The sequence below is a fragment of the Oncorhynchus masou genome, chromosome 29 (assembly GCF_036934945.1).
Source record: "Oncorhynchus masou masou isolate Uvic2021 chromosome 29, UVic_Omas_1.1, whole genome shotgun sequence".
Lineage (NCBI taxonomy): Eukaryota > Metazoa > Chordata > Actinopteri > Salmoniformes > Salmonidae > Oncorhynchus > Oncorhynchus masou.
Window position 1 is genome coordinate 4,256,456 of NC_088240.1, and position 26,135 is coordinate 4,282,590.

The 26,135-nt window shown below is 44.9% G+C and overlaps 1 protein-coding gene across 1 annotated transcript in view; it reads right to left on the reverse strand.

Moving 5' to 3' along the window:
* Positions 1-15,690: 15,690 nt before the first annotated feature.
* The window catches only part of LOC135521090 (probable serpin E3), a 10,792-nt gene continuing 347 nt past the window's right edge, over positions 15,691-26,135 (reverse strand). Inside the window, exons 2-7 of the mRNA XM_064947033.1 lie at positions 23,026-23,366; positions 20,088-20,555; positions 18,404-18,602; positions 16,581-16,681; positions 16,170-16,340; positions 15,691-16,029 (exon numbers count right to left, since the gene is read on the reverse strand). Coding sequence (XP_064803105.1) covers positions 15,977-16,029; positions 16,170-16,340; positions 16,581-16,681; positions 18,404-18,602; positions 20,088-20,555; positions 23,026-23,290 — 1,257 coding nt within the window. The 5' untranslated portion in view covers positions 23,291-23,366 and the 3' untranslated portion in view covers positions 15,691-15,976. The remainder of the gene's footprint in view (positions 16,030-16,169; positions 16,341-16,580; positions 16,682-18,403; positions 18,603-20,087; positions 20,556-23,025; positions 23,367-26,135) is intronic.

Below are 26,135 nucleotides of genomic sequence, written 5' to 3' on the forward strand. Positions count from 1 at the left end.
CAGCTGGGTTTCACGATATCTGGTTCTGTATTCAGACACAAGTGGTAGATTGTTTCCTTCTTCAGGGCAGGAAAAGCAACATTGATTTATTATCTAGAAACTAGTCATTTTTATAACGTTTAAAGCAGCTGGAAGTAGGTGTGCTGCAGTAACCCCTGACAAATTGGAGAAAAAATATTTTTTTTTCTTTATAAAAGTTGTGCATTGGGCCTTTACTTGTCCTGTATTAGCGGACCGATATTGTCCCTCTGTTGGCAGGCAAAATGTTTTAAAACGTGTCAGTTTGTAACTTTCAAGAGTTTGTAGTAATAACATTATGAACCAAGGGGAAAATGTGTAACTTCTCTCGTTGACTTCTCAAACCTGGTGTTTGGCAAGTGTTCCTGGAAATCTCTCGATGTTGCCCTCTGGCACAGGAGGTTGCTGAGGGGAGAATGTCTCTTTATAACGGCCTGAACGGAGCAAACGGAAACACTTGTATATGATACCATTCCACTGGTTCCGGTGTCCTCAATTAAGGTGCCACTAACCTCCTGTGGCTGCGTTTTGAAACGTTGTGCTATTAAACTCGCCCGCTTGTAGTTCTAAAATCAAGAAATGTGTTGTTAGTTCAGTTTTCCATATTGGGGGGAAAGAACATGGTTTGGGGGTGACGGTCTGAGATTAAAACAGGTTTCGGAGATTTTATACGTTTTGGTATATGAGATAATATCAGTCAGTTAACATGACCTCTATGAATTATGAATTTAATAGCTTTATCTGCATTTTTGTTTATATAAATGCATCAAAATTAAGAAAAAGTGATGTTCGCTGACAATTTCATAGAACAAAAATGAATAAGATCTCATTAGCCTGTGTTTACCACAGATCTTATTTTCGGCATTTATCCAAAAACCCACCAAAATCGTCAGAAATTTCCCCATAGGCTTTGTCCAACGAACCATGCCTTCAAAAAGACACCTTTACTATTTCTCTCTATATGATTTACCCTAGTGATATACCACACATTTCACTACATTTATTTATATATGGTTACTGTATACGCAAAATGTATGAACTGAAACAGAGACCTACATATGGGCTATAACCACCACTGTAGGAGATGTCAAAAGGTCTGTCAGCTTACCTACAAGTCTACATCTTAATTGTTAACGAATAGTCTGTTTTAAGTAATGCTTCATTATGCCCCCACCCCACCCCCTCTTTACACCACTGCTACTCTCTGTTGTTATCATCTATGCATAGTCACTTTAATAACTCTACCTACATGTACATACTACCTCAATGAACCAGTGGCCCCACACATTGACTCTGTACCGTAATACCCTGTATATAGCCTCCACATTGACTCTGTACCGTAACAACCTGTATATAGCCTCCACATTGACTCTGTACCGGTACCCCCTGTATATAGCCTCCACATTGACTCTGTACCGTAATACCTTGTATATAGCCTCCACATTGACTCTGTACTGTAACACCCTGTATATAGCCTCCACATTGACTCTGTACTGTAACACCCTGTATATAGCCTTCACATTGACTCTGTACAGGTACCCCCTGTATATAGCCTCCACATTGACTCTGTACCGTAACACCCTGTATATAGCCTCCACATTGACTCTGTACCGGTACCCCCTGTATATAGCCTCCACATTGACTCTGTACCGGTACCCCCTGTATATAGCCTCCACATTGACTATGTACCGGTACCCCCTGTATATAGCCTCCACATTGACTCTGTACCGGTACCCCCTGTATATAGCCTCCACATTGACTCTGTACCGGTACCCCCTGTATATAGCCTCCACATTGACTCTGTACTGTAACACCCTGTATATAGCCTCCACATTGACTCTGTACCGTAACACCCTGTATATCGCCTCCACATTGACTCTGTACTGGTACCCCCTGTATATAACCTCCACATTGACTCTGTACCGGTACCCCCTGTATATAGCCTCCACATTGACTATGTACCAGTACACCCTGTATATAGTCTCCACATTGACTCTGTACTGTAACACCCTGTATATAACCTCCACATTGACTATGTACCGGTACCCCTTGTATATAGCCTCCACATTGACTCTGTACCGCAATACCCTGTATATAACCTCCACATTGACTATGTACCGGTACCCCCTGTATATAGCCTCCACATTGACTCTGTACCAGCACCCTTCTGTATACAGTCTTGCTATTGTTATTTCACTGCTGCTCTTTAATTACTTGTTACTTTTATCTCTTATCTGTATATTTTTTTTTAAACTACATTGTTGGTTAAGAGCTTGTAGTAAAGCATTTCACTGTGAGGTCTACAGACCTGTTTTATTCAGTGCATGTGACTATTCCAATTTGATTTGATTTGTGATTTTATAGAACCAGGTGGAATGGCAGTTCGGCTTCCGTTAGACAGGCATCCCAAAATCTGAAATGTTTTCACACATTTGTCTTTTGACCAATCAAATCATCTCTGAAAAAAGATCTGATGTGATTGGTCAAAAGAGCAATTAGTGGGATTTTGTTTTTTTAAGAATAGGGCTGCCTGGGTGAACGAAGCCTCAGTCACTACCAGCTGTTAACGATGCTGAATGTGTAAACGCTATGAGGGAACAACTTAATGGATAATCAGAGAATAGATACTTAGCGTGACTCAGTCCTATCCTATCTCATTGGTCCTTTATATCATACACTAGTGTGTAACCCTGGGAGCAGAGGTGGTGACAAGGCTGTGTGAAGTTGAGCCGTTGTTAGCACTCAGCCACCTCAAAAGATGCACACTGAGGGGGAGCTGGACAAATGCAGAGGGAGGGAATGATAGGAGAGAAAGAGAGGAGGGAATGAGAGAGGAGAGAAAGAGAGAGGACAGAAAGAGAGGAGGGAAAGAGAGAGGAGAGAAAGACAGGAGGGAAAGAGAGAGGAGAGAAAGAGAGGAGAGAAAGAGAGAGGACAGAAAGAGAGGAGGGAATGAGAGAGGAGAGAAAGACAGGAGGGAAAGAGAGAGGAGAGAAAGAGAGGAGAGAAAGAGAGAGGACAGAAAGAGAGGAGGGAAAGAGAGAGGAGAGAAAGACAGGAGGGAAAGAGAGGAGGGAAAGAGAGAGGAGAGAAAGACAGGAGGGAAAGAGAGGAGGGAAAGAGAGAGGAGAGAAAGAGAGGAGGGAAAGAGAGGAGGGAAAGAGAGAGGAGAGAAAGACAGGAGGGAAAGAGAGGAGGGAAAGAGAGAGGAGAGAAAGAGAGGAGGGAAAGAGAGAGGAGAGAAAGAGAGGAGAGAAAGAGAGAGGACAGAAAGAGAGGAGGGAAAGAGAGAGGAGAGAAAGACAGGAGGGAAAGAGAAAGGAGAGAAAGAGAGGAGAGAAAGACAGGAGGGAAAGAGAGGAGGGAAAGAGAGAGGAGAGAAAGAGAGAGGCCAGAAAGAGAGAGGAGAGAAAGACAGGAGGGAAAGAGAGAGGAGAGAAAGACAGGAGAGAAAGAGGAGAACAGAAGAGAGATGAGGTGTGGTGGGGGACACTGTGTGCAGGGATGAAACACCCTTCAGGTTGCCAGGTGTCTGAGCGAGTCTTCCCAGGATAGATTGAGTGTTAGAGGGAGGGAGGGAGGGGAGGTAACCAACTGGGGGGTAATCCAGGAACTGAACTGATTTTCACTAGATGGAGAGGAAAGGAGAGAAGTGGAGAGGGGGAGGGGAGAGAGGGGCAGAGGGGGAGGGAGGGAGAGAAGGGGGAGGGAAGGAGAGAGGGGGAGAGAGAGCACAAATGGCAACCCATCTCGTTGAGATCAAATGACCTCTGTCTATACATATCAACATGCCAACGCACATAGACGGAGAGCCATCCCCATAGGGGAACACTTCACCACCCACACCTGCCCTGCCAGGCCAGTGGATTACATCAGTCAAGCTGAAGTCTAGAAGTGTGTCAAGCTGAAGCCATTTCCATGCTGTGGACACTTACAGTGATTCCAATGAGGATCTGAGTAAATATGTATCTTCTCTGGCATCCAAGTTCTTCTGTTTTAATATTTGTGTTTTCTAATGAATATATTGGTTTAAGTCTAAATCCGTCCCGCAGGGTTGTCTCTGGCTGCTACTTCATATTCAGTCAGATCAGCAGGGGGGGTTGAATAGGATATCATTAGTACCGTTCTGAAGGAAAACTCCAGGTTGTCATGGATACCCTCACTCGTCCATCTGGGTTTGAGGCTCTGTTTTCTTTACTCTGTTTATAGACCCAATTTATCACTGAGCAACAACAACAACAAAATCATTGTCTGGCCTCAATGAAGAGTTAGAAAGGAATATATCCGTTGATGGGAACAGTAAACAGTGGGGAAAGAGCTGTAAACGTCAACAAGTATCCATGTTGTCCAGGGTGTAGGCTTATGTAGTGTGTTAGCAGAGGCTGCAGTTTGCCATTCCTATATAAATGGACAAAGGTTCCCTAGATTTACCAAGTCAGTGTTATGTGTTTTTGCGAAGTAGACAGAGGACATAGTGAGTGATTTATATAATGTATAGATAGGGCTGGGCGATATGACCAAAATATCATATCACAATATTTTTCACATTTGACAGTATTTTTTTTGTAATCATACAAGTTGTAAATATGCTTTGAGTAGTTCATCACCCTAGGGTGGTTAAAACATAAGAGATTTCAATGGGGTCACTCTCCATTTGGATTGCTTTATACTGATCAATCCAACTTCAAGCAAATATTATTTTCATAATTTCCACACTGTGCCACGCAGGGCTGCATAATATGGGCAAAATTCGAAGGGCATAATTCATTTTTGAACTGTTGGAATCATGGAAATTGAATGACTATTCTAATTCTATAGTTGAAATATAGTGGGCAGCACCTTGAATATATTGTTTGACGGCAGGGTAGCCTAGTGGTTAGAGCGTTGGACTAGTAACTGGAAGGTTGCGAGTTCAAACCCCCAAGCTGACAAGGTACAAATCTGTCGTTCTGCCCCAGGCATTCTGCCCCAGGCAGAACGAACAGGCAGTTTACCCACTGTTCCCAGGCCGTTGTTGAAAATAAGAATTTGTTCTTAACTGACTTGCCTAGTTAAATAAAGGTAAAATCAAATGAGTAAACCAATGGAGAAATTATTGACCGGATAGGAACCAAAGTGTTGCTATGTTTCCAGGTGACCCTAATTAGACGTTACATTACATATTTTCTTACCTCATATAGCCCCTAGCTAGCTAGCATGCTAACATATTCATGCTTCAACCTATTCTTCTCTGATTTTTACATCAGCACTTGTACCAGGCTGTATTACCTAGCTACATTTGCTCTCACTCTTAAACATTGAGCAAACTAGCTAGCCAACTAATTAGAATTGGTGGCTAGCCAGATTTATTTTAGCCACACTGTGCTAAGAATATAAACTAGTTGGTTGTTTGCAGACACTAAAGATAAGACAAACTAATAGTGTAATTATAGAACGCTTGTGGAAAGAAGCATGTCACCAACATCTTGTAGTGAATGACAAGAAAGTGCCCGTGACTCCGTCGTCACGGTGACAAGAGGAGAGGGAGAAAGACGACTGAAGTAGCAAACGAGTAAACTATTAAAAACGAACATTATACACGCCGAAATTACGAATCACATTGAAATACCGTTATAGAAGGTAAAAGTAGAAACCCAACCCGGTCTGTGCATCAATGCCAGTTATAAGTAAAATGCAGTATACTATCCAGCTCTAGGTGTGACTGGAGAGTATCACAGCCTTTTGTTTTAGTCCGGTGTTGGTGTAAGTCTCTGCTGACTGTACCTATAGACTGCTGTCTCTGTTTCAACCCACTTGCACAAATTGTTATATTGGAAATGTGTGACATGCACATGAAAAAGTGTATTTTTTTCCTGTTCGAATCTTATCACGGACAACTTTTTTTGCATTTTAGCAACTCTGCAACGACATTCCACTGCACAGACTTCAATTCAACGTTTATTCCACTTTGGTTCAAGGGAAACAACATTAATTCTACCATTGTTTTCCCAGTGGGTTACTACTTGTTGAGTTAGTTTTCAACTACTTTGCATGTTAACAAACCCTAACCTAACTGCTAACCTTAAGCTACTTAGCTAGCATGTTACCTAATCCCTAACCTTAAAGTTAGCCACCTAGCTAACGTTAGCCACAACATATTGGAATTTGTGTAATATACAAATGGTGTAATACACACCAATCCCTCTCCCATCCCTTGACACTAATTACCGCGACCCCTATCAAAACCATTTCCTGTACCCAAAGGGGTGACTGTCTCTCCCTCCCTCTGTTTCTCTCCCTCTCCTCATCCCCCCTGCCCCCAAACCCTCTCTCCTAATTGACATTCTTAAAATAGATCTCCAGTAGGTTAACTATATAATATCTCTTTGTGTACTCCTGTTGTTATTTCAGCTCCAGGCCTCACGTACCCCTAATTTGTTTTAAATGTTTTAACAAAATCTTATTTTCAATGACCGCCTAGGCACGGTGGGTTAACTGCCTTGTTCAGGGGCAGAACGACAGATTTTTACCTTGTCAGCTCTGGTATTCAATCTTGCAAACTTACGGTTAACTAGTCCAACACTCTAACCAACACCTGCCTCTCATTGTACTCCATGAGGAGCCTGCCTGTTACGCAAATCCAGTAAGAAACCAAGGTAAGTTGCTAACTGGCATTAAACTTATCTTATAAAAAACAATCAATCAATCAAAATCACTAGTTAACTACACATGGTTGATGATATTACTAGTTTATCTAGCGTGTCCTGCTTTGCATATAATCGATGCGGTGCGCATTCGCGAAAATGACTGTCGTGGCTCCAACGTGTACCTAACCATAAACATCAATGCCTTTCTTAAAATCAATACACAAGTATATATTTTTTAAACCTGCATATTTAGCTAATATTGCCTGCTAACATGAATTTCTTTGTGTCACTTCTCTTGCAACAGAGTCAGGGTATATGCACCTTTATTTAACCAGGTAGGCCAGCTGAGAACGAGCTCTCATTTACAACTGCGACCTGGCCAAGATAAAGCAAAGCAGTGCGACACAAACAACACAGAGTTACACATGGAATAAACAAACGTACAGTCAATAACACAATAGAAAAGTCTATATACACCGTGTGTAAATGAGGTAGGATAAGAGAGGTAAGGCAATAAATAGGCCACAGTGGCGAAATAATTACAATTTAGCAATTAAACACGAGTGATAGATGTGCAGAAGATAAATGTGCAGGTAGAGATACTGGGGTGCAATGGATCAAGATACATAAATAAATGCAGTATGGGGATGAGGGAGTTGGTTGGGCTATTTACAGATGGGCTATGTACAGGTGCAGTGATCTGTGAGCTGCTCTGACAGCTGGTGCTTAAAGCTAGTGAGGCAGATCTGAGTCTCCACCCAAGATACTGGGGTGCCAAGGAGCAAAAAAAGAATACCAATATGGGAATGAGGTGGTTGAGTGGGCTATTTACAGGTGGGCTTTGTACAAGTGCAGTGATCGGTAAGCTGCTCTGATAGCTGGTGCTTAAATTTAGTGAGGGAGATATGAGTCTCCAGCTTCTGTGATTTTTTGCAATTTGTTCCAGTCATTGGCAGCAGAGAACTGGAAGGAAAGGCGGCCAAAGGAGGAATTGGCTTTGGGTATGACCAGTGAAATATAACTGCTGGAGCGCATGCTACGGGTGGGTGCCTCTATGGTGACCAGTGAGCTGAGATAAGGCGGGGCTTTACCTAGCAAAGACTTATAGATGACCTGGAGCCAGTGGGTTTAGCGACGAATCTGAAGCGAAGGCTAACCAATGAGAGCTTACAGGTCACAGTGGTGGGTAGTATATTGGGCTTTGGTGACAAAATGGATGGCACTGTGGTAGACTACATACAATTTGCTGAGTAGAGTGTTGGGGGCTATTTTGTAAATGACATCGTCAAAGTCAAGGATCGGTAGAATAGTCAGTTTTACGAGGGAATGTTTGGCAGCATAAGTGAAGGATGCTTCGTTGCGAAGTAGGAAGCCGATTCTAGATTTAATTTTGGATTGGAGATGCTTAATGTGAGTTTGTAAGGAGAGTTTACAGCTAACCAGACACCTAGGTATTTGAGATTGGTTGAAGAGCATGCATTTAGTTTCACTTACATTTAAGAGCAGTTGGAGGCCACGGAAGGGGTGTTGTATGACATTGAAGCTCGTCTGGAGGTTTGTTAACACAGTGTCCAAAGAAGGGCCAGAAGTATACAGAATGGTGTCGTATGCTTAGAGGTGGATCAGAGACTCACCAGCAGCAAGAGCGACGACATTGATGTATACAGAGAAAAGAGTCGACCCGAGAATTGAACCCTGTGGCACCCCATAGAGACTGCCAGAGATCCTGACAACAGGCCCTCCGATTTGACACACTGAACTCTGCCTGAGAAGTAGTTGGTGAACCAGGCAAGGCAGTCATTTGAGAAACCAAGGCTGTTGAGTCTGCCAATAAGAATGCAATGAATGACAGTTGAAAGCCTTGGCCAGGTCGACGAATACGGCTGCACAGTACTGTCTTTTATCGATGGCAGTTATGATGTCATTTAGGACCTTGAGTGTGGCTGAGGTGACCAGCTCGGAAACCAGATTGCATAGCGAAGAAGGTACGGTGGGATTCGAAATAGTCGGTGATCTGTTTGTTCACTTGGCTTTCGAAGACCTTAGAAAGGCAGGGAAGGCTAGATATAGGTCTGTAACAGTTTGGGTCCAGGGTGTCTCACCCTTTGAAGAGGGGGATGACCGCGGCAGCTTTCCAATCTTTGGTGATCTCAGATGATACGAAAGAGAGGCTAGTAATAGGGGTTGCAACAATTGCGGCGGATAATTTTAGAAAGAGTGTGTCCAGATTGTCTAGCCCAGCTGTTTTGCAGCTCTTTCAGAACATCAGCTATCTGGATTTGGATGAAGGAGAAATGGGGAGGCTTGGGAAAGTTGCTGCGGGGGGCGCAGATCTGTTGACCGGGGTAGGGGTAGCCAGGTGGAAAGCATGGCCAGCCGTAGAAAAAATGCTTATTGAAAATCTCGATTATCATGGATTAGACATAGACATGATCCCACAAACACAATGGGGAAATGGCTACCTAAATATGATCCCCAATCAGAGACAACGATAAACAGCTGCCTCTGATTGGGAACCATATCAGGCCAACATTGATGTACAAATTACCTAGATGACCCACCCTAGTCACACCCCGACCAAACCAACATAGAGAATAACAGGCTCTCTATGGTCAGGGTGTGACAGATCTGTCTCTTTTCCAATACCACCTCCCTCATAGGGTCTCTGTCTCTGGTCCAATACTCCCTCCCTCATAGGGTCTCTGTCTCTGGTCCAATACCCCCTCCCTCATAGGGTCTCTGTCTCTGGTCCAATACCCCCTCCCTCATAGAGTCTCTGTCTCTGGTCCAATACCCCCTCCCTCATAGGGTCTCTGTCTCTGGTCCAATACCCCCCCCTCATAGGGTCTCTGTCTCTGGTCCAATACCCCCTCCCTCATAGGGTCTCTGTCTCTGGTCCAATACCCCTCCCTCATAGGGTCTCTGTCTCTGGTCCAATACCCTGTCTCTCCAATACCCCCTCCCTCATAGGGTCTCTGTCTCTGGTCCAATACCCCCTCCCTCATAGGGTCTCTGTCTCTGGTCCAATACCCCCTCCCTCATAGGGTCTCTGTCTCTGGTCCAATACCCCTCCCTCATAGGGTCTCTGTCTCTGGTCCAATACCCCCTCCCTCATAGGGTCTCTGTCTCTGGTCCAATACCCCCTCCCTCATAGGGTCTCTGTCTCTGGTCCAATACCCCCTCCCTCATAGGGTCTCTGTCTCTGGTCCAATACCCCCTCCCTCATAGGGTCTCTGTCTCTTGTCCAATACCCCCTCCCTCATAGGGTCTCTGTCTCTGGTCCAATACCCCCTCCCTCATAGGGTCTCTGTCTCTGGTCCAATACCCCCTCCCTCATAGGGTCTCTGTCTCTTGTCCAATACCCCCTCCCTCATAGGGTCTCTGTCTCTGGTCCAATACCCCCTCCCTCATAGGGTCTCTGTCTCTGGTCCAATACCCCCTCCCTCATAGGGTCTCTGTCTCTGGTCCAATACCCCCTCCCTCATAGGGTCTCTGTCTCTGGTCCAATACCCCTCCATCATAGGGTCTCTGTCTCTGGTCCAATACCCCCTCCCTCATAGGGTCTCTGTCTCTGGTCCAATACCCCCTCCCTCATAGGGTCTCTGTCTCTGGTCCAATACCCCCTCCCTCATAGGGTCTCTGTCTCTGGTCCAATACCCCTGGTCCAATCCCTCATAGGGTCTCTGTCTCTGGTCCAATACCCCCTCCCTCATAGGGTCTCTGTCTCTGGTCCAATAACCCCTCCCTCATAGGGTCTCTGTCTCTTGTCCAATACCCCCTCCCTCATAGGGTCTCTGTCTCTGGTCCAATACCCCCTCCCTCATAGGGTCTCTGTCTCCTGTCCAATACCCCCTCCCTCATAGGGTCTCTGTCTCTTGTCCAATACCCCCCCCTCATAGGGTCTCTGTCTCTGGTCCAATACCCCTCCCTCATTGGGTCTCTGTCTCTGGTCCAATACCCCCTCCCTCATAGGGTCTCTGTCTCTGGTCCAATACCCCCTCCCTCATAGGGTCTCTGTCTCTGGTCCAATACCCCTCCCTCATAGGGTCTCTGTCTCTGGTCCAATACCCCTCCCTCATAGGGTCTCTGTCTCTGGTCCAATACCCCCTCCCTCATAGGGTCTCTGTCTCTGGTCCAATACCCCTCCCTCATAGGGTCTCTGTCTCTGGTCCAATACCCCTCCCTCATAGGGTCTCTGTCTCTGGTCCAATACCCCCTCCCTCATAGGGTCTCTGTCTCTGGTCCAATACCCCTCCCTCCTCTGTCATAGGGTCTCTGTCTCTGGTCCAATACCCCCTCCCTCATAGGGTCTCTGTCTCTGGTCCAATACCCCCTCCCTCATAGGGTCTCTGTCTCTGGTCCAATACCCCCCTCCCTCATAGGGTCTCTGTCTCTGGTCCAATACCCCTCCCTCATAGGGTCTCTGTCTCTGGTCCAATACCCCCTCCCTCATAGGGTCTCTGTCTCTGGTCCAATACCCCTCCCTCATAGGGTCTCTGTCTCTGGTCCAATACCCCCTCCCTCATAGGGTCTCTGTCTCTGGTCCAATACCCCCTCCCTCATAGGGTCTCTGTCTCTGGTCCAATACCCCCTCCCTCATAGGGTCTCTGTCTCTGGTCCAATACCCCCTCCCTCATAGGGTCTCTGTCTCTGGTCCAATACCCCTCCCTCATAGGGTCTCTGTCTCTGGTCCAATACCCCTCCCTCATAGGGTCTCTGTCTCTGGTCCAATACCCCCTCCCTCATAGGGTCTCTGTCTCTGGTCCAATACCCCCTCCCTCATTGGGTCTCTGTCTCTGGTCCAATACCCCCCCCTCATAGGGTCTCTGTCTCTGGTCCAATACCCCCTCCCTCATAGGGTCTCTGTCTCTGGTCCAATACCCCTCCCTCATAGGGTCTCTGTCTCTGGTCCAATACCCCCTCCCTCATAGGGTCTCTGTCTCTGGTCCAATACCCCCTCCCTCATAGGGTCTCTGTCTCTGGTCCAATACCCCCTCCCTCATAGGGTCTCTGTCTCTGGTCCAATACCCCCTCCCTCATAGGTCTCTGTCTCTGGTCCAATACCCCCTCCCTCATAGGGTCTCTGTCTCTGGTCCAATACCCCCTCCCTCATAGGGTCTCTGTCTCTGGTCCAATACCCCCCCTCATAGGGTCTCTGTCTCTGGTCCATAAATAATGTTTCATAGGGTCTCTGTCTCTGGTCCAATCACCACCTCCCTCATAGGGTCTCTGTCTCTGGTCCAATACCCCCTCCCTCATAGGGTCTCTGTCTCTGGTCCAATACCCCCTCCCTCATAGGGTCTCTGTCTCTGGTCCAATACCCCCTCCCTCATGGTCTCTGTCTCCCAATACCCCCTCCCTCATAGGGTCTCTGTCTCTGGTCCAATACCCCCTCCCTCATAGGGTCTCTGTCTCTGGTCCATCATAGGGTCTCTGGTCCAATACCCCCTCCCTCATAGGGTCTCTGTCTCTGGTCCAATATCCCTCATAGGGTCTCTGTCTCTGGTCCAATACCCCCTCCCTCAGGGTCTCTGTCTCTGGTCCAATACCCCCTCCCTCATAGGGTCTCTGTCTCTGGTCCAATGCACCCTCCCTCATAGGGTCTCTGTCTCTGGTCCATTACCCCTCCAACTCATCCAGAACGTCTCTGTCTCTGGTCCAATACCCCCTCCCTCATAGGGTCTCTGTCTCTGGTCCAATACCCCCTCCTCATAGGGTCTCTGTCTCTGGTCCAATAACCCCTCCCTCATAGGGTCTCTGTCTCTGGTCCAATACCCCCTCCCTCATAGGGTCTCTGTCTCTGGTCCAATACCCCCTCCCTCATAGGGTCTCTGTCTCTGGTCCAATACCCCCTCCCTCATAGGGTCTCTGTCTCTGGTCCAATGCCCCTCCCTACCACTGAGGGTCTCTGTCTCTGGTCCAATACCCCCCTCATAGGGTCTCTGTCTCTGGTCCCCAATAACAAACTCCCTCATAGGGTCTCTGTCTCTGGTCCAATACCCCCCCTCATAGGGTCTCTGTCTCTGGTCCAATACCCCCCTCCCTCATAGGGTCTCTGTCTCTGGTCCAATACCCCCTCCTCATGCGTCTTTCCCGTACTTGTTGTTGTTCGTAAAGAGGACCCAACCACAATAGTATTTTGAATACCCTGTATAGATGTAAATAACTACTGAATAATTTTAAAGTGAATTCCCAGAGGAAGTCCTTTTTTTGTATTTCCATGAATAATGTTTTATATTTTGAATATCCATGTAGGTAAAAGCGTCAGTTGTTCAGTAAGTGTCATCATGTTTTATTTCACGTTCTTTCAAGGAAATGTGAGGCTTTGCATGTTGTTGAGGAGGTTTCTCTTTGGAGATGTGACTAGTGATACAGTGCCTTGCGAAAGTATTCGGCCGCCTTGAACTTTGCGACCTTTTGCCACATTTCAGGCTTCAAACATAAAGATATAAAACTGTTGTTTTTTTTGTGAAGAATCAACAACAAGTGGGACACAATCATGAAGTGGAACGACATTTATTGGATATTTCAAACTTTTTTAACAAATCAAAAACTGAAAAATTGGGCGTGCAAAATTATTCAGCCCCCTTAAGTTAATACTTTGTAACGCCACCTTTTGCTGCGATTACAGCTGTAAGTCACTTGGGGTATGTCTCTATCAGTTGTGCATATCGAGAGCCTGAATTTTTTCCCATTCCTCCTTGCAAAACAGCTCGGGCTCAGTGAGGTTGGATGGAGAGCATTTGTGAACAGCAGTTTTCAGTTCTTTCCACAGATTCTCGATTGGATTCAGGTCTGGACTTTGACTTGGCCATTCTAAAACCTGGATATGTTTATTTTTGAACCATTCCATTGTAGATTTTGCTTTATGTTTTGGATCATTGTCTTGTTGGAAGACAAATCTCCGTCCCAGTCTCAGGTCTTTTGCAGACTCCATCAGGTTTTCTTCCAGAATGGTCCTGTATTTGGCTCCATTCATCTTCCCATCAATTTTAACCATCTTCCCTGTCCCTGCTGAAGAAAAGCAGGCCCAAACCATGATGCTGCCACCACCATGTTTGACAGTGGGGATGGTGTGGTCAGGGTGATGAGCTGTGTTGCTTTTACGCCAAACATAATGTTTTGCATTGTTGCCAAAAAATTCAATTTTGGTTTCATCTGACCAGAGCACCTTCTTCCACATGTTTGGTGTGTCTCCCAGGTGGCTTGTGGCAAACTTTAAACAACACTTTTTATGGATATCTTTAAGAAATGGCTTTCTTCTTGCCACTCTTCCATAAAGGCCAGATTTGTGCAATATTTGACTGATTGTTGTCCTATGGACAGAGTCTCCCACCTCAGCTGTAGATCTCTGCAGTTCATCCAGAGTGATCATGGGCCTCTTGGCTGCATCTCTGATCAGTCTTCTCCTTGTATGAGCTATATTTTTTATCACACAAACTATGGGAAACAGCAGTGATCACTTGAGTTTGAATAAAATGTGGTGGATGTGAGAGTTTCTGAATCCTCTCTGACACCATGCATCAGCCGGGAAGTGGCACCATGCATCAGCCGGGAAGTGGCACCATGCATCAGACAGGAAGTGACACCATGCATCAGCCAGGAAGTGGTACCACGCATCAGACAGGAAGTGGCACCATGCATCAGACAGGAAGTGACACCATGCATTAGCCAGGAAGTGGTACCACGCATCAGACAGGAAGTGGCACAATGCATCAGACAGGAAGTGACACCATGCATCAGCTGGGAAGTGACACCATGCATCAGCCGGAAGTGACACCATGCATCAGACAGGAAGTGACACCATTCATCAGCCGGAAGAGACACCAGGGAAGTGACACCATGCATCAGCAAGAGACACCATCAGACAGGAAGTGACACCATGCATCAGCCGGGAAGTGACACCATGCATCAGACAGGAAGTGACCATGCTATGCATCAGCTGGGAAGTGACACCATTCATCAGACAGGAAGTGGCACCATGCATCAGACAGGAAGTGACACCATGCATCAGCCAGGAAGTGACACCATGCATCAGCCGGGAAGTGACCATGCATGCATCAGCACAGGGAAGTGACACCATGCATCAGACAGGAAGTGACACCATTCATCAGCCCGGGAAGTGACACCATTCATCAGACAGGAAGTGACACCATTCATCAGCCCGGTGACACCATGCAGGGAAGTGACACCATTCATCAGACAGGAAGTGACACCATTCATCAGCCCGGGAAGTGACACCATGCGTCAGACAGGAAGTGACACCATTCATCAGACAGGAAGTGACACCATTCATCAGACAGGAAGTGACACCATTCATCAGCCCGGGAAGTGACACCATGCGTCAGACAGGAAGTAACACCATGCATCAGACAGGAAGTGGAAGGCCTATAATACAGCTGCAGGAAAAAAAATGGACCAAAACATTTTTGGTGCAAAACACAAAGTATTAACATTTTATTTACAATGTACAAAAATATTGTTCCTCTTCCTGAAGTGTCTTGACCCTTTTGTTGGTCACCAATAAATACGGGTAGAGTTTAGTTTATTAGGATCCCCATTAGCTACTGCACACGCAGCAGCTACTCTTCCCGGGGTCCACATAAAGAGTACAAATACATGACAAAGTACAGAACCGTTATAGAACAGAACAACAGAAGATGTTACATTGAACAGTTTTATATAGCAAAGACACCAAGAGACAACAAAAATACTATTTACACACTATTCATATATACATATTCATATTGTTATATACAGTCAAAGTAGATCTTTAGAATGGTTGAGGTTGAATATGAGGTAAGGTATAGTGGAGGGGGTCCCAGGGTGGTTGAAGGGGTAAGGGGGTCCTAGGGTGGTGGAGGGGGTCCCAGGGTGATTGAGGGGGTCCTAGGGTGGTGGCAGGGGTCCCAGGTTGGTTGAGGGGGTCCTAGGGTGGTGGAGGAGGGGGTCCTAGGATGGTGGAGGGGGTCCTAGGGGTCCTAGGATGGTGGAGGGGGTCCTAGGATGGTGGTGGAGGGGGTAATGGGGTCCTAGGGTGGTGGAGGGGGTCCCAGGGTGGTTGAGGGGGTCCTAGGGTGGTTGAGGGGGTCCCAGGGTGGTTGAGGGGGTCCTAGGGTGGTGGAGGGGGTCCTAGGGTGGTGGAGGGGGTCCCAGGGTGGTTGAGGGGGTCCTAGGGTGGTGGAGGGGGTCCTAGGGTGGTGGAGGGGGTCCTAGGGTAGTGGAGGGGGTCCCAGGGTGGTTGAGGAGGTCCCAGGGTGGTTGAGGGGGTCCTAGGGTGGTGGAGGGGGTCCCAGGGTGGTTGAGGGGGTCCCAGGGTGGTGGAGGGGGTCCTAGGGTGCCTGTTCAGCTGGATTCATCACACGCCCCATAAATAGAACAGATCCTGGAGAGAGAAAGAGATGATAAATAGAAGACCAAACTAACAAGGTGATGTTGTAAGGGCAATACAACGCCAACATAGTGCTCTCCTTTTCCTGATCACACAGATCATGACAGCTATTTTTTGTATGGTAGGCCTCCTACCTGTGCTGACTTGTCGCAGGAGGAAGAAGAAAGGTCTGTCTGCTTTGAAGACGGGAGCTCGGGATCGTTTGAGTAGCACCATGGCGGTTACTGCCGCTGCCTTGGTCCCGTCCTCTGTTACCTCTATCCTGGCCTCATGAAAGGCATCTGACACATACAGGCCTTCCTCTGCTGTGGAGAGATAACAAACACAATGCTGTAAGTCCTGGACCGTCATCTGTCCTGAGGATGACATGGCTCTCTAGCCTGGGTACCAGTCTGTTAGCTGGCCAACAGCTAGTTCCTTAGGGAATTATAATCACAACATTGGCTTGACAATGGAGTAGGCAAATGCACAAACTGATCTTAGGACCAGCCAAATGGATCTCATATAAAAACCCAGAATAAGGCAGTTGAATGAGTGTACTGTACCTGAGATGCCGGTGAAGTCTGCTGCCATTGGGTTGAATGTGTCTCTGACCCCCATTGACGGCAGAACCGACCTCAGGTTGAACCTACTCTGCATTTTAAACCTGTAAGTAAAAGCCAGTCCGTTACTCTACCATGCGTCAGTAGATCAGACATCATGAAGATTAGGACACTTTGTGCTAGGAAATACAGTGCCTTGCGAAAGTATTCGGCCCCCTTGAACTTTGCGACCTTTTGCCACAATTCAGGCTTCAAACATAAAGATATAAAACTGTATTTTTTTGTGAAGAATCAACAACAAGTGGGACACAATCATGAAGTGGAACGACATTTATTGGATATTTCAAACTTTTTTAACAAATCAAAAACTGAAAAATTGGGCGTGCAAAATTATTCAGCCCCCCTAAGTTAATACTTTGTAGCTCCACCTTTTGCTGCGATTACAGCTGTAAATCGCTTGGGGTATGTCTCTATCAGTTTTGCACATCGAGAGACTGAACTTTTTTCCCATTCCTCCTTGCAAAACAGCTCGAGCTCAGTGAGGTTGGATGGAGAGCATTTGTGAACAGCAGTTTTCAGTTCTTTCCACAGATTCTCGATTGGATTCAGGTCTGGACTTTGACTTGGCCATTCTAACACCTGGATATGTTTATTTTTGAACCATTCCATTGTAGATTTTACTTTATGTTTTGGATCATTGTCTTGTTGGAAGACAAATCTACGTCCCAGTCTCAGGTCTTTTGCAGACTTTTAACCATCTTCCCTGTCCCTGCTGAAGAAAAGCAGGCCCAAACCATGATGCTGCCACCACTATTTTTGACAGTGGGTATGGTGTGTTCAGGGTGATGAGCTGTGTTGCTTTTACACCAAACATAATGTTTTGCATTGTTGCCAAAAAGTTCAATTTTGGTTTCATCTGACCAGAGCACCTTCTTCCACATGTTTGGTGTGTCTCCCAGGTGGCTTGTGGCAAACTTTAAACGACACTTTTTATGGATATCTTTAAGAAATGGCTTTCTTCTTGCCACTCTTCCATAAAGGCCAGATTTGTGCAATATACGACTGATTGTTGTCCTATGGACAGAGTCTCCCACCTCAGCTGTAGATCTCTGCAGTTCATCCAGAGTGATCATGGGCCTCTTGGCTGCATCTCTGATCAGTCTTCTCCTTGTATGAGCTGAAAGTTTAGAGGGACGGCCAGGTCTTGGTAGATTTGCAGTGGTCTGATACTCCTTCCATTTCAATTTTATCGCTTGCACAGTGCTCCTTGGGATGTTTAAAGCTTGGGAAATATTTTTGTATCCAAATCCGGCTTTAAACTTCTTCACAACAGTATCTCGGACCTGCCTGGTGTGTTCCTTGTTCTTCATGATGCTCTCTGCGCTTTTAACGGACCTCTTAGACTATCACAGTGCAGGTGCATTTATACGGAGACTTGATTACACACAGGTGGATTGTATATATCATCATTAGTCATTTAGGTCAACATTGGATCATTCAGAGGGTCTCACTGAACTTCTGGAGAGAGTTTACTGCACTGAAAGTAAAGGGGCTGAATAATTTTGCACGCCCTATTTTTCAGTTTTTGATTTGTTAAAAAAGTTTGAAATATCCAATAAATGTCGTTCCACTTCATGATTGTGTCCCACTTGTTTTTGATTCTTCACAAAAAAATACAGTTTTATATCTTTATGTTTGAAGCCTGAAATGTGGCAAAAGGTCGCAAAGTTCAAGGGGGCTGAATACTTTCGCAAGGCACTGTATATGTAGCGACTACCCTGGTATAACTAAAGTTCAGATAAGTACATATTGAGATCAATGTGCACCTGGGGAGAAAGACATCCATCTTGGTTCTGCGGAGGCCAGTGTCCCAAGTGGCCACAGCGCGGGGTGTTAACTGGGATTCCAGCGAGGACAGAGGTGTCTTCCTGTCACTGGGCAGAGCCACCAGCAGACTGAGGAAGCGGCCCAAGTACGGCAGTTCCAGGACTGTGTAACGCTGGTCTGACAAGGTGCGGAACTGCCCTGCACATAGAGGGAAACCAAGGGAGGGACCGTTTTAAATAAAATCATTTATTTTATAACGCCCTTTTTACATCAGCAGTTGTCACAAAGTGCTTTACAGATACCCAGGCTAAAAACCCCAGAGAGGAAGCAGTGCACAGGCAGACGCACTAAACATTAACACTTTACAATGTCTACTATACTATGAATCAAAACTCTAATTGTGTTGTTTTGTGCTTGATCATTTGATTTGACTGTATCTAAGTGATGAACTGTTGAAGGAATTCTAAATTCCTCTGTTTTAATTCCCAATCAAAATTAAACACTGTCATTGCATTAAGGGTTTGTAAGACCCTTATCTTATAAGAATGGACAGAGCCCCGGTCTTAAAAGTCAAGTAACAGCCTTTAATTCAAGAGAGTACTGCCTTCATACACATTTTACCACAGGTTATAAACTGAAAATGACGTCAGCGTTTTCCAAATGTTCCGTCTCTTCTTGACACTGGTAGAAAGGCCCTATAGTTCTCAAGCCTTCCCTCCTCGCCTAGAGCCAAGGTCAGTCAGTGTAGATAAGCATTCTAGACAGTCTGGAGATAGTCCGTCCTTGCCATGTGGAGATAGTTCATTCATTTGTACCAAGGCACTGTTCTAAACTCCTGACTATATTATATACAATTGGAAATGGGAGCAAGAGAGAAAATTCATACATGTACAGTAACATAATAGTCCTTTAATTCATCCGGATTGAAATGTATTCATAATTAGTCATTATAGATAAAAATTCCCTTAACATGAACTGACTGGTATCTGAGTGTAGAACCAACAAGTATCTAAGTGATGAACCAACAAGTATCTAAGTGATGAACTGACAAGTAAGTGTTGAACCGATAAGTATATAAGTGTTGAACCGATAAGTATGTAGGTAATGAATCGATAAGTATGTAAGTGTTGAACCAATAAGTATGTAGGTAATGAATCGATAAGTATGTAAGTGTTGAACCGATGAGCATGTAGGTAATGAATCGATAAGTATGTAAGTGTTGAACCGATAAGTATGTAGGTAATGAATCGATAAGTATGTAAGTGTTGAACCGATAAGTATGTAGGTAATGAATCGATAAGTATGTAAGTGTTGAACCGATAAGTATGTAGGTAATGAATCGATAAGTATGTAAGTGTTGAACCGATAAGTATGTAGGTAATGAATCGATAAGTATGTAAGTGTTGAACCGATAAGTATGTAGGTAATGAATCGATAAGTATGTAAGTGTTGAATCGATAAGTATGTAAGTGTTGAACCGATAAGTATGTAGGTAATGAATCGATAAGTATGTAAGGGATGAACTGACAAGTTCAACTACAGCAAAAAAATGTCCCGACAGAAAACTATTGCTGTACTGTATTCACTAGGGACTGTGGGTGAACATGCACATTGGTGCATATTTCACTGTCTGAACTGTGCTTTTAATTGCACATGGTCCCTTTAAAATAAACTACTACTTACCAAAGTTGACCTCTGTGGCCTGGTGCATCATGGGCACCTTGATGGTGCTGCCGTCCGACAGGGTGAAGGGAAGGTTCTGGGTATCAGTGAAGAGGAACTGTTTCTGCCACACTCCCCGGAAGTTTACAGTGTTGACCAGGGCCATCTGCAGCCGCTTGCCCCACAACGAGGCTTCTCCCTGGGCCTCGCCAGACCCAAACAGCTCTCCGCTGCCACCGGTCTGGAGCGGCCCACCAGTGCCGTGGTTACGTCCCCACTGTTGCAGCTGGCTGCGGGTTTGGTTGTGCTGACTGAAGTTGGCTCGGACCAGACTGCTGTTGCTCAGGGCTGCTGCATGCTGGGTAAAAACAGGAAGGAGCTGGACGCCGGTCTGGATGAATAGGGCGCAGGCCTGCTGGAGCCGTACCCCTTGACTGGAGTTGCCCACGTCCCTCTGCGACCGCAACAGGAAGTCCTGCACCTGCATGTCTGGAGAGACAGGAAGTGGAATCAGTGGCTAGGCCAAGTGGAAAGGTTCACGCTAGAATCAATGAGTGAAAAAGAGACCAAGGTGTCAGCCAAGCCAATTTAATCCAGGTCTGCATTGGTAAGTGCATTTCGGCCTACTTGAGGCACCAGTAAAACACCCTTGATTTTCTTCACTCTGACACCTTACCACCTGCACCTTTTTTTTTAGTTGTTCAATCAAGTATGCTAAATAAATCAAGAGAAAATGTTATTATGTTCCTGCCTGGGGTAAGTCCTTCCCATGACTTGTGAACTCTACTTGTTTAGTGTCTGCTGTCACTATTGCAGTGTAAGACGGTGGCCTTTCGACACCAGAGTCTCAGTATTACCCTCTGAATAATCAGATTATAGAGCAGGGGCAGGTATTAGAGCTCCAGACACCACTCTACTCTACCTTGCCTGGGCCAACACGGCCCACGGGGCCCCATAGCAACGGTATAGCCCAGCACCAGTTTAAAGGAATGGTATGCACACACCCAGAAACACTTGAACTAACAATAATAGAGAGCAAAATAAACCCCACACTTAGATGTTACTTAAAGTGCTCTGTCTGTGTACCAGCACGGCATGTTATACCAACAATCAACATCTGTGGCACCCATCCCCATTGACTGGTCCCGGAGAGTAATAGGGGTTTGCAAACAAATGCAGGGTTTCGTTCCACCCCAGCACTATAACTGCTTTAGAATCGACTTCTCATCAAGACCATGATTCGTTGAACAATGTGTGCTGGTAATGGGCTTTGAACACAAGTCGACACACCCAGTAAGCTGACCACACAGTAATCTGACCACCCAGTAACCTGAGCACCCAGTAGTCTGACCACCCAGTAGTCTGACCACCCAGTAACCTGAGCACCCAGTAGTCTGACCACCCAGTAGTCTGACCACCCAGTAATCTGACCACCCAGTACCCTGACCACCCAGTTCCTTGACCACCCAGTAGTCTTACCACCCAGTAACCTGACCACCCAGTAACCTGACCGCCCAGTACCCTGACCACCCAGTACCCTGACCAACCAGTAGTCTGACCACCCAGTAGTCTGACCACCCACTAACCTGACCACCCAGTACCCTGACCACCCAGTAGTCTGACCACCCAGTAGTCTGACCACCCGGTACCCTGACTACCCAGTAATCTGACCACCCAGTAACCTGACCACCCAGTACCCTGACTACCCAGTAATCTGACCACCCAGTAATCTGACCACCCAGTAGTCTGACCACCCAGTAACCTGACCACCCAGTAGTCTGACCACCCAGTAACCTGACCACCCAGTAATCTGACCACACAGTAATCTGACCACCCAGTAGTCTGACCACCCAGTAACCTGAGCACCCAGTACCTTGGCCACCCAGTACCCTGACCACCCAGTACCCTGACCACCCAGTTCCTTGACCACCCAGTAGTCTTACCACCCAGTAACCTGACCGCCCAGTACCCTGACCAACCAGTAGCCTGACCACCCAGTAACCTGACCGCCCAGTACCCTGACCACCCAGTAACCTGACCACCCAGTAACCTGACCACCCAGTAACCTGACCACCCAGTAGTCTGACCACCCGTTACCCTGACCACCCAGTACCCTGACTACCCAGTAATCTGACCACCCAGTACCCTGACTACCCAGTAATCTGACCACCCAGTAACCTGACCGCCCAGTACCCTGACCACCCAGTAATCTGACCACCCAGTAGCCTGAGCACCCAGTAGTCTGACCACCCAGTAACCTGACCACCCAGTAGTCTTACCACCCAGTACCCTGACCACCCAGTAACCTGACCACCCAGTAGTCTGACCACCCAGTAAACTGACCAACCAGTAGTCTGACCACCCAGTAACCTGACCACCCAAACCTGACCACCCAGTAACCTGACCACCCAGTAGTCTGACCACCCAGTAACCTGACCGCCCAGTACCCTGACCACCCAAACCTGACCACCCAGTAACCTGACCACCCAGTAGTCTGACCACCCAGTAACCTGACCACCCAGTACCCTGACCACCCAGTAGTCTGACCACCCAGTAGTCTGACCACCCAGTACCCTGACCACCCAGTAGTCTGACCAACCAGTAGCCTGACCACCCAGTAACCTGACCACCCAGTAGTCTGACCACCCAGTACCCTGACCACCCAGTAATCTGACCACCCAGTAGTCTGACCACCCAGTAGCCTACTGCACTCCTCTGGATGCCTTTCGAACTCTTAGGGGCTCTGCTTGGTGGTGGGTTCTGGGGAAGTCCCACCCCCTAATAGGTTCTATTTTATTGGAAGTATTGTACATTGTGAAAGATGGGGAACATGGGGAGGGTGAGCCAAAGGGCAGTGGGTCGGATTCGAATCCATGCCAACTCTGGCATACATGTGTTCCAAGGGGTCAGATGTTGTAAATGCTGGATCACACAGGCCACTCGTGGCGGAGGGTCTTACCGTTGACGTCATATCCCAACGCCGCCTCCAGTTGTGCCAGCGTGTTGCCGCGGGCGCCCAGCTGCAGAAGTCCCAAGGACAGCGAGACGCTCAGCGGCGACACGATCAGGTTGGAGTTATTCTCCGTCTCTTTGAGCGTTTGGTAGAGTCTGACGGCGAACTCTGTGTGCAGCTCTCCCATGGAGTCCTGAAAGCTGGCGTCACACTGACCGCTCCCCGCCAACCAGAAGCAGACGAATAGTGAGGTCATCGACAGGCGACGCATGGCCTTGGAGGTGCAGGGTCAAAGGTAAAATAGAGCTGATGATGTCAGAGTGGGCGGGTCCGCAGTGATGAGGTCACTGCAAAGAAGGGAGGGTAATGACTTTAAATGTAAATGTAATAAAACTTTATAACAATCCAGGCCTATAGTGATGTTTCAATTGTGATGTTTCAATTGTGATGTTTCAAATTTGATGTTTCAATTGTGATGTTTCAATAATTTTATTTGCCAGTTTAAAAAGCAAGCATATCCACAGCAGCGTTATGACAGGACCGGCACAATAAATCCAGTGACTGATTTCCATTGTTGTCCCTGATGATATCAAGTGTTGCCGAAGATACATTTCATAAATCGGTCTTGATGGAATCGTGGAAGAACTTTTCATTGTAACACCAACACTTCCAATCGTTGAAACATTTGTTCAATTACTGCCCCCGGCTCTCTCTTATCCTAAGCTACGCCACGTGCCTGCTCTTTCCATAGAAGGCCAAGTACCATTGAGGGGCGCTGTCATCCCTATTCAATTCAATCAATTAAAGAGAAATGTTGACCTGCAGAAAATGGAGACCTCATGAACCAATAATTAATTAATCCTATTTTGTGTCCAGGAAATAGCACCACATTCAGAGTTAATGATATTATGCAGTATTATATATATATATATAATACTGCATAATATATATATATATATATATAGTGTTATTAAATATATGTCTACATACACAAACACTACATGACCAAGAGTATGTGGACATCTGCTCGTCAAACATCTCAAAATCATATGGCCGTTAATATGGAGTTGGTCCCCCTAGGAGCCGTTGTTGCTCCTAGACGTTTCCACTTCACAATTACATAACCTACAGTTGACCGGGACAGCTCTAGCAGGACAGAAATTCGCCGACTGACTTTTCTGAAAGGTGGCATCCTATCAAGGTGCCACGTTGAAATTCACTGAGCTCTTGAGTAAGATCATTATACTGCCAATGTTTAGCTATGGAGATTGCATGGCTGTGTGCTCGATTTTATACACTGTAGTAGTAGTTTTAGTTTATATTAGTTGCAGTAGTAGTTTATACCAGTTGTAGTAGTAGTTTATATTAGTTGTAGTAGTAGTAGTGTATAGTAGTTGTAGTAGTAGTTTATATTAGTTGTAGTAGTAGTTTATATTAGTTGTAGTAGTAGTTTATATTAGTTCTAGTAGTAGTTTATATTAGTTGTAGTAGTATTTTATATTTGTTGTAGTAGTAGTTTATATTTGTTGTAGTAGTAGTTTATATTAGTTGTAGTAGTAGTTTATATTAGTTGTAATAGTAGGTTATATTAGCTGTAGTTTATATTAGTTGTAGTAGTAGTTTATATTAGTTGTAGTAGTAGTTTAAATTAGTTGTAGTAGTAGTTTATATTAATTGTAGTAGTAGTTTATATTAGTTGTAGTAGTACTTTATATTCGTTGTAGTACTAGTTTAAATTAGTTGTAGTAGTAGTTTATATTAATTGTAGTAGTAGTTTATATTAGTTGTAGTAGTAGTTTATATTAGTTGTAGTAGTAGTTTAAATTAGTTGTAGTAGTAGTTTATATTAGTTGTAGTAGTAGTTTATATTAGTTGTAGTAGTACTTTATATTAGTTGTAGTAGTACTTTATATTAGTTGTAGTAGTAGTTTATATTAGTTGTAGTAGTAGTTTAAATTAGTTGTAGTAGTAGTTTATATTAGTTGTAGTAGTAGTTTATATTAGTTGTAGTAGTAGTTTAAATTAGTTGTAGTACTAGTTTATATTAGTTGTAGTAGTAGTTTATATTAGTTGTAGTAGTACTTTATATTAGTTGTAGTAGTAGTTTATATTAGCTGTAGTTTATATTAGTTGTAGTAGTAGTTTATATTAGTTGTAGTAGTACTTTATACTAGTTGTAGTAGTAGTTTATATTAGCTGTAGTTTATATTAGTTGTAGTAGTAGTATTAGTTGTAGTAGTATTTTATATTTGTTGTAGTAGTACTTTATATTAGTTGTAGTAGTAGTTTGTAATAGTTGTAGTAGTAGTTTTTATTAGTTGTAGTAGTACTTTATATTAGTTGTAGTAGTAGTTTATATTAGTTGTAGTAGTAGTTTTTATTAGTTGTAGTAGTAGTTTTTATTAGTTGTAGTAGTACTTTATATTAGTTGTAGTAGTAGTTTTTATTAGTTGTAGAAGTACTTTATATTAGTTGTAGTAGTAGTTTATATTAGTTGTAGTAGTACTTTATATTAGTTGTAGTAGTACTTTATATTAGTTGTAGTAGTAGTTAATGTACTTGTATTGAATTTGTACTTGAAACTGGCAACTGTTTGCGATTGGGCATATGTTTTATCGACGAATCTATTGTTTAGTCGTGTTATTGACATAGTAATGAAGCTGTCACTTCAATGCAATCTTTAATATTATAAATGCTTGTGCATGCGTTTCGAGGTTTTTAAAAACTTTTATTTTTGTACTTGAACTTGTAATGAATTTGTATTTTATTATTTTTTAGTTGTTATTATTATTAGACTGTAGTTGCCATATTATTATTTGATACTACGTCGTTTTTATTTTATTTTTTGGGGACACTTGAAAACGAGATTTCATACTGCAACATTTTTTTTTTTTACAAATAAATCATGTCAAATCTGGAAATTGCAATCAAAAGCAGGCATCATTTAGTTAAAAGTAAAAAAAAAACACATTAGTCTTATAATTCAATATAAATCCATAAATATTTGTAGCCTGTAGTGATCACGACTGACACATCAGCCAACGTAAATGTTCCTTCCCAAGTGGACATAACTTGTATCTATTGTAACCTATACATTCTATCCCAGATTTTAAGGA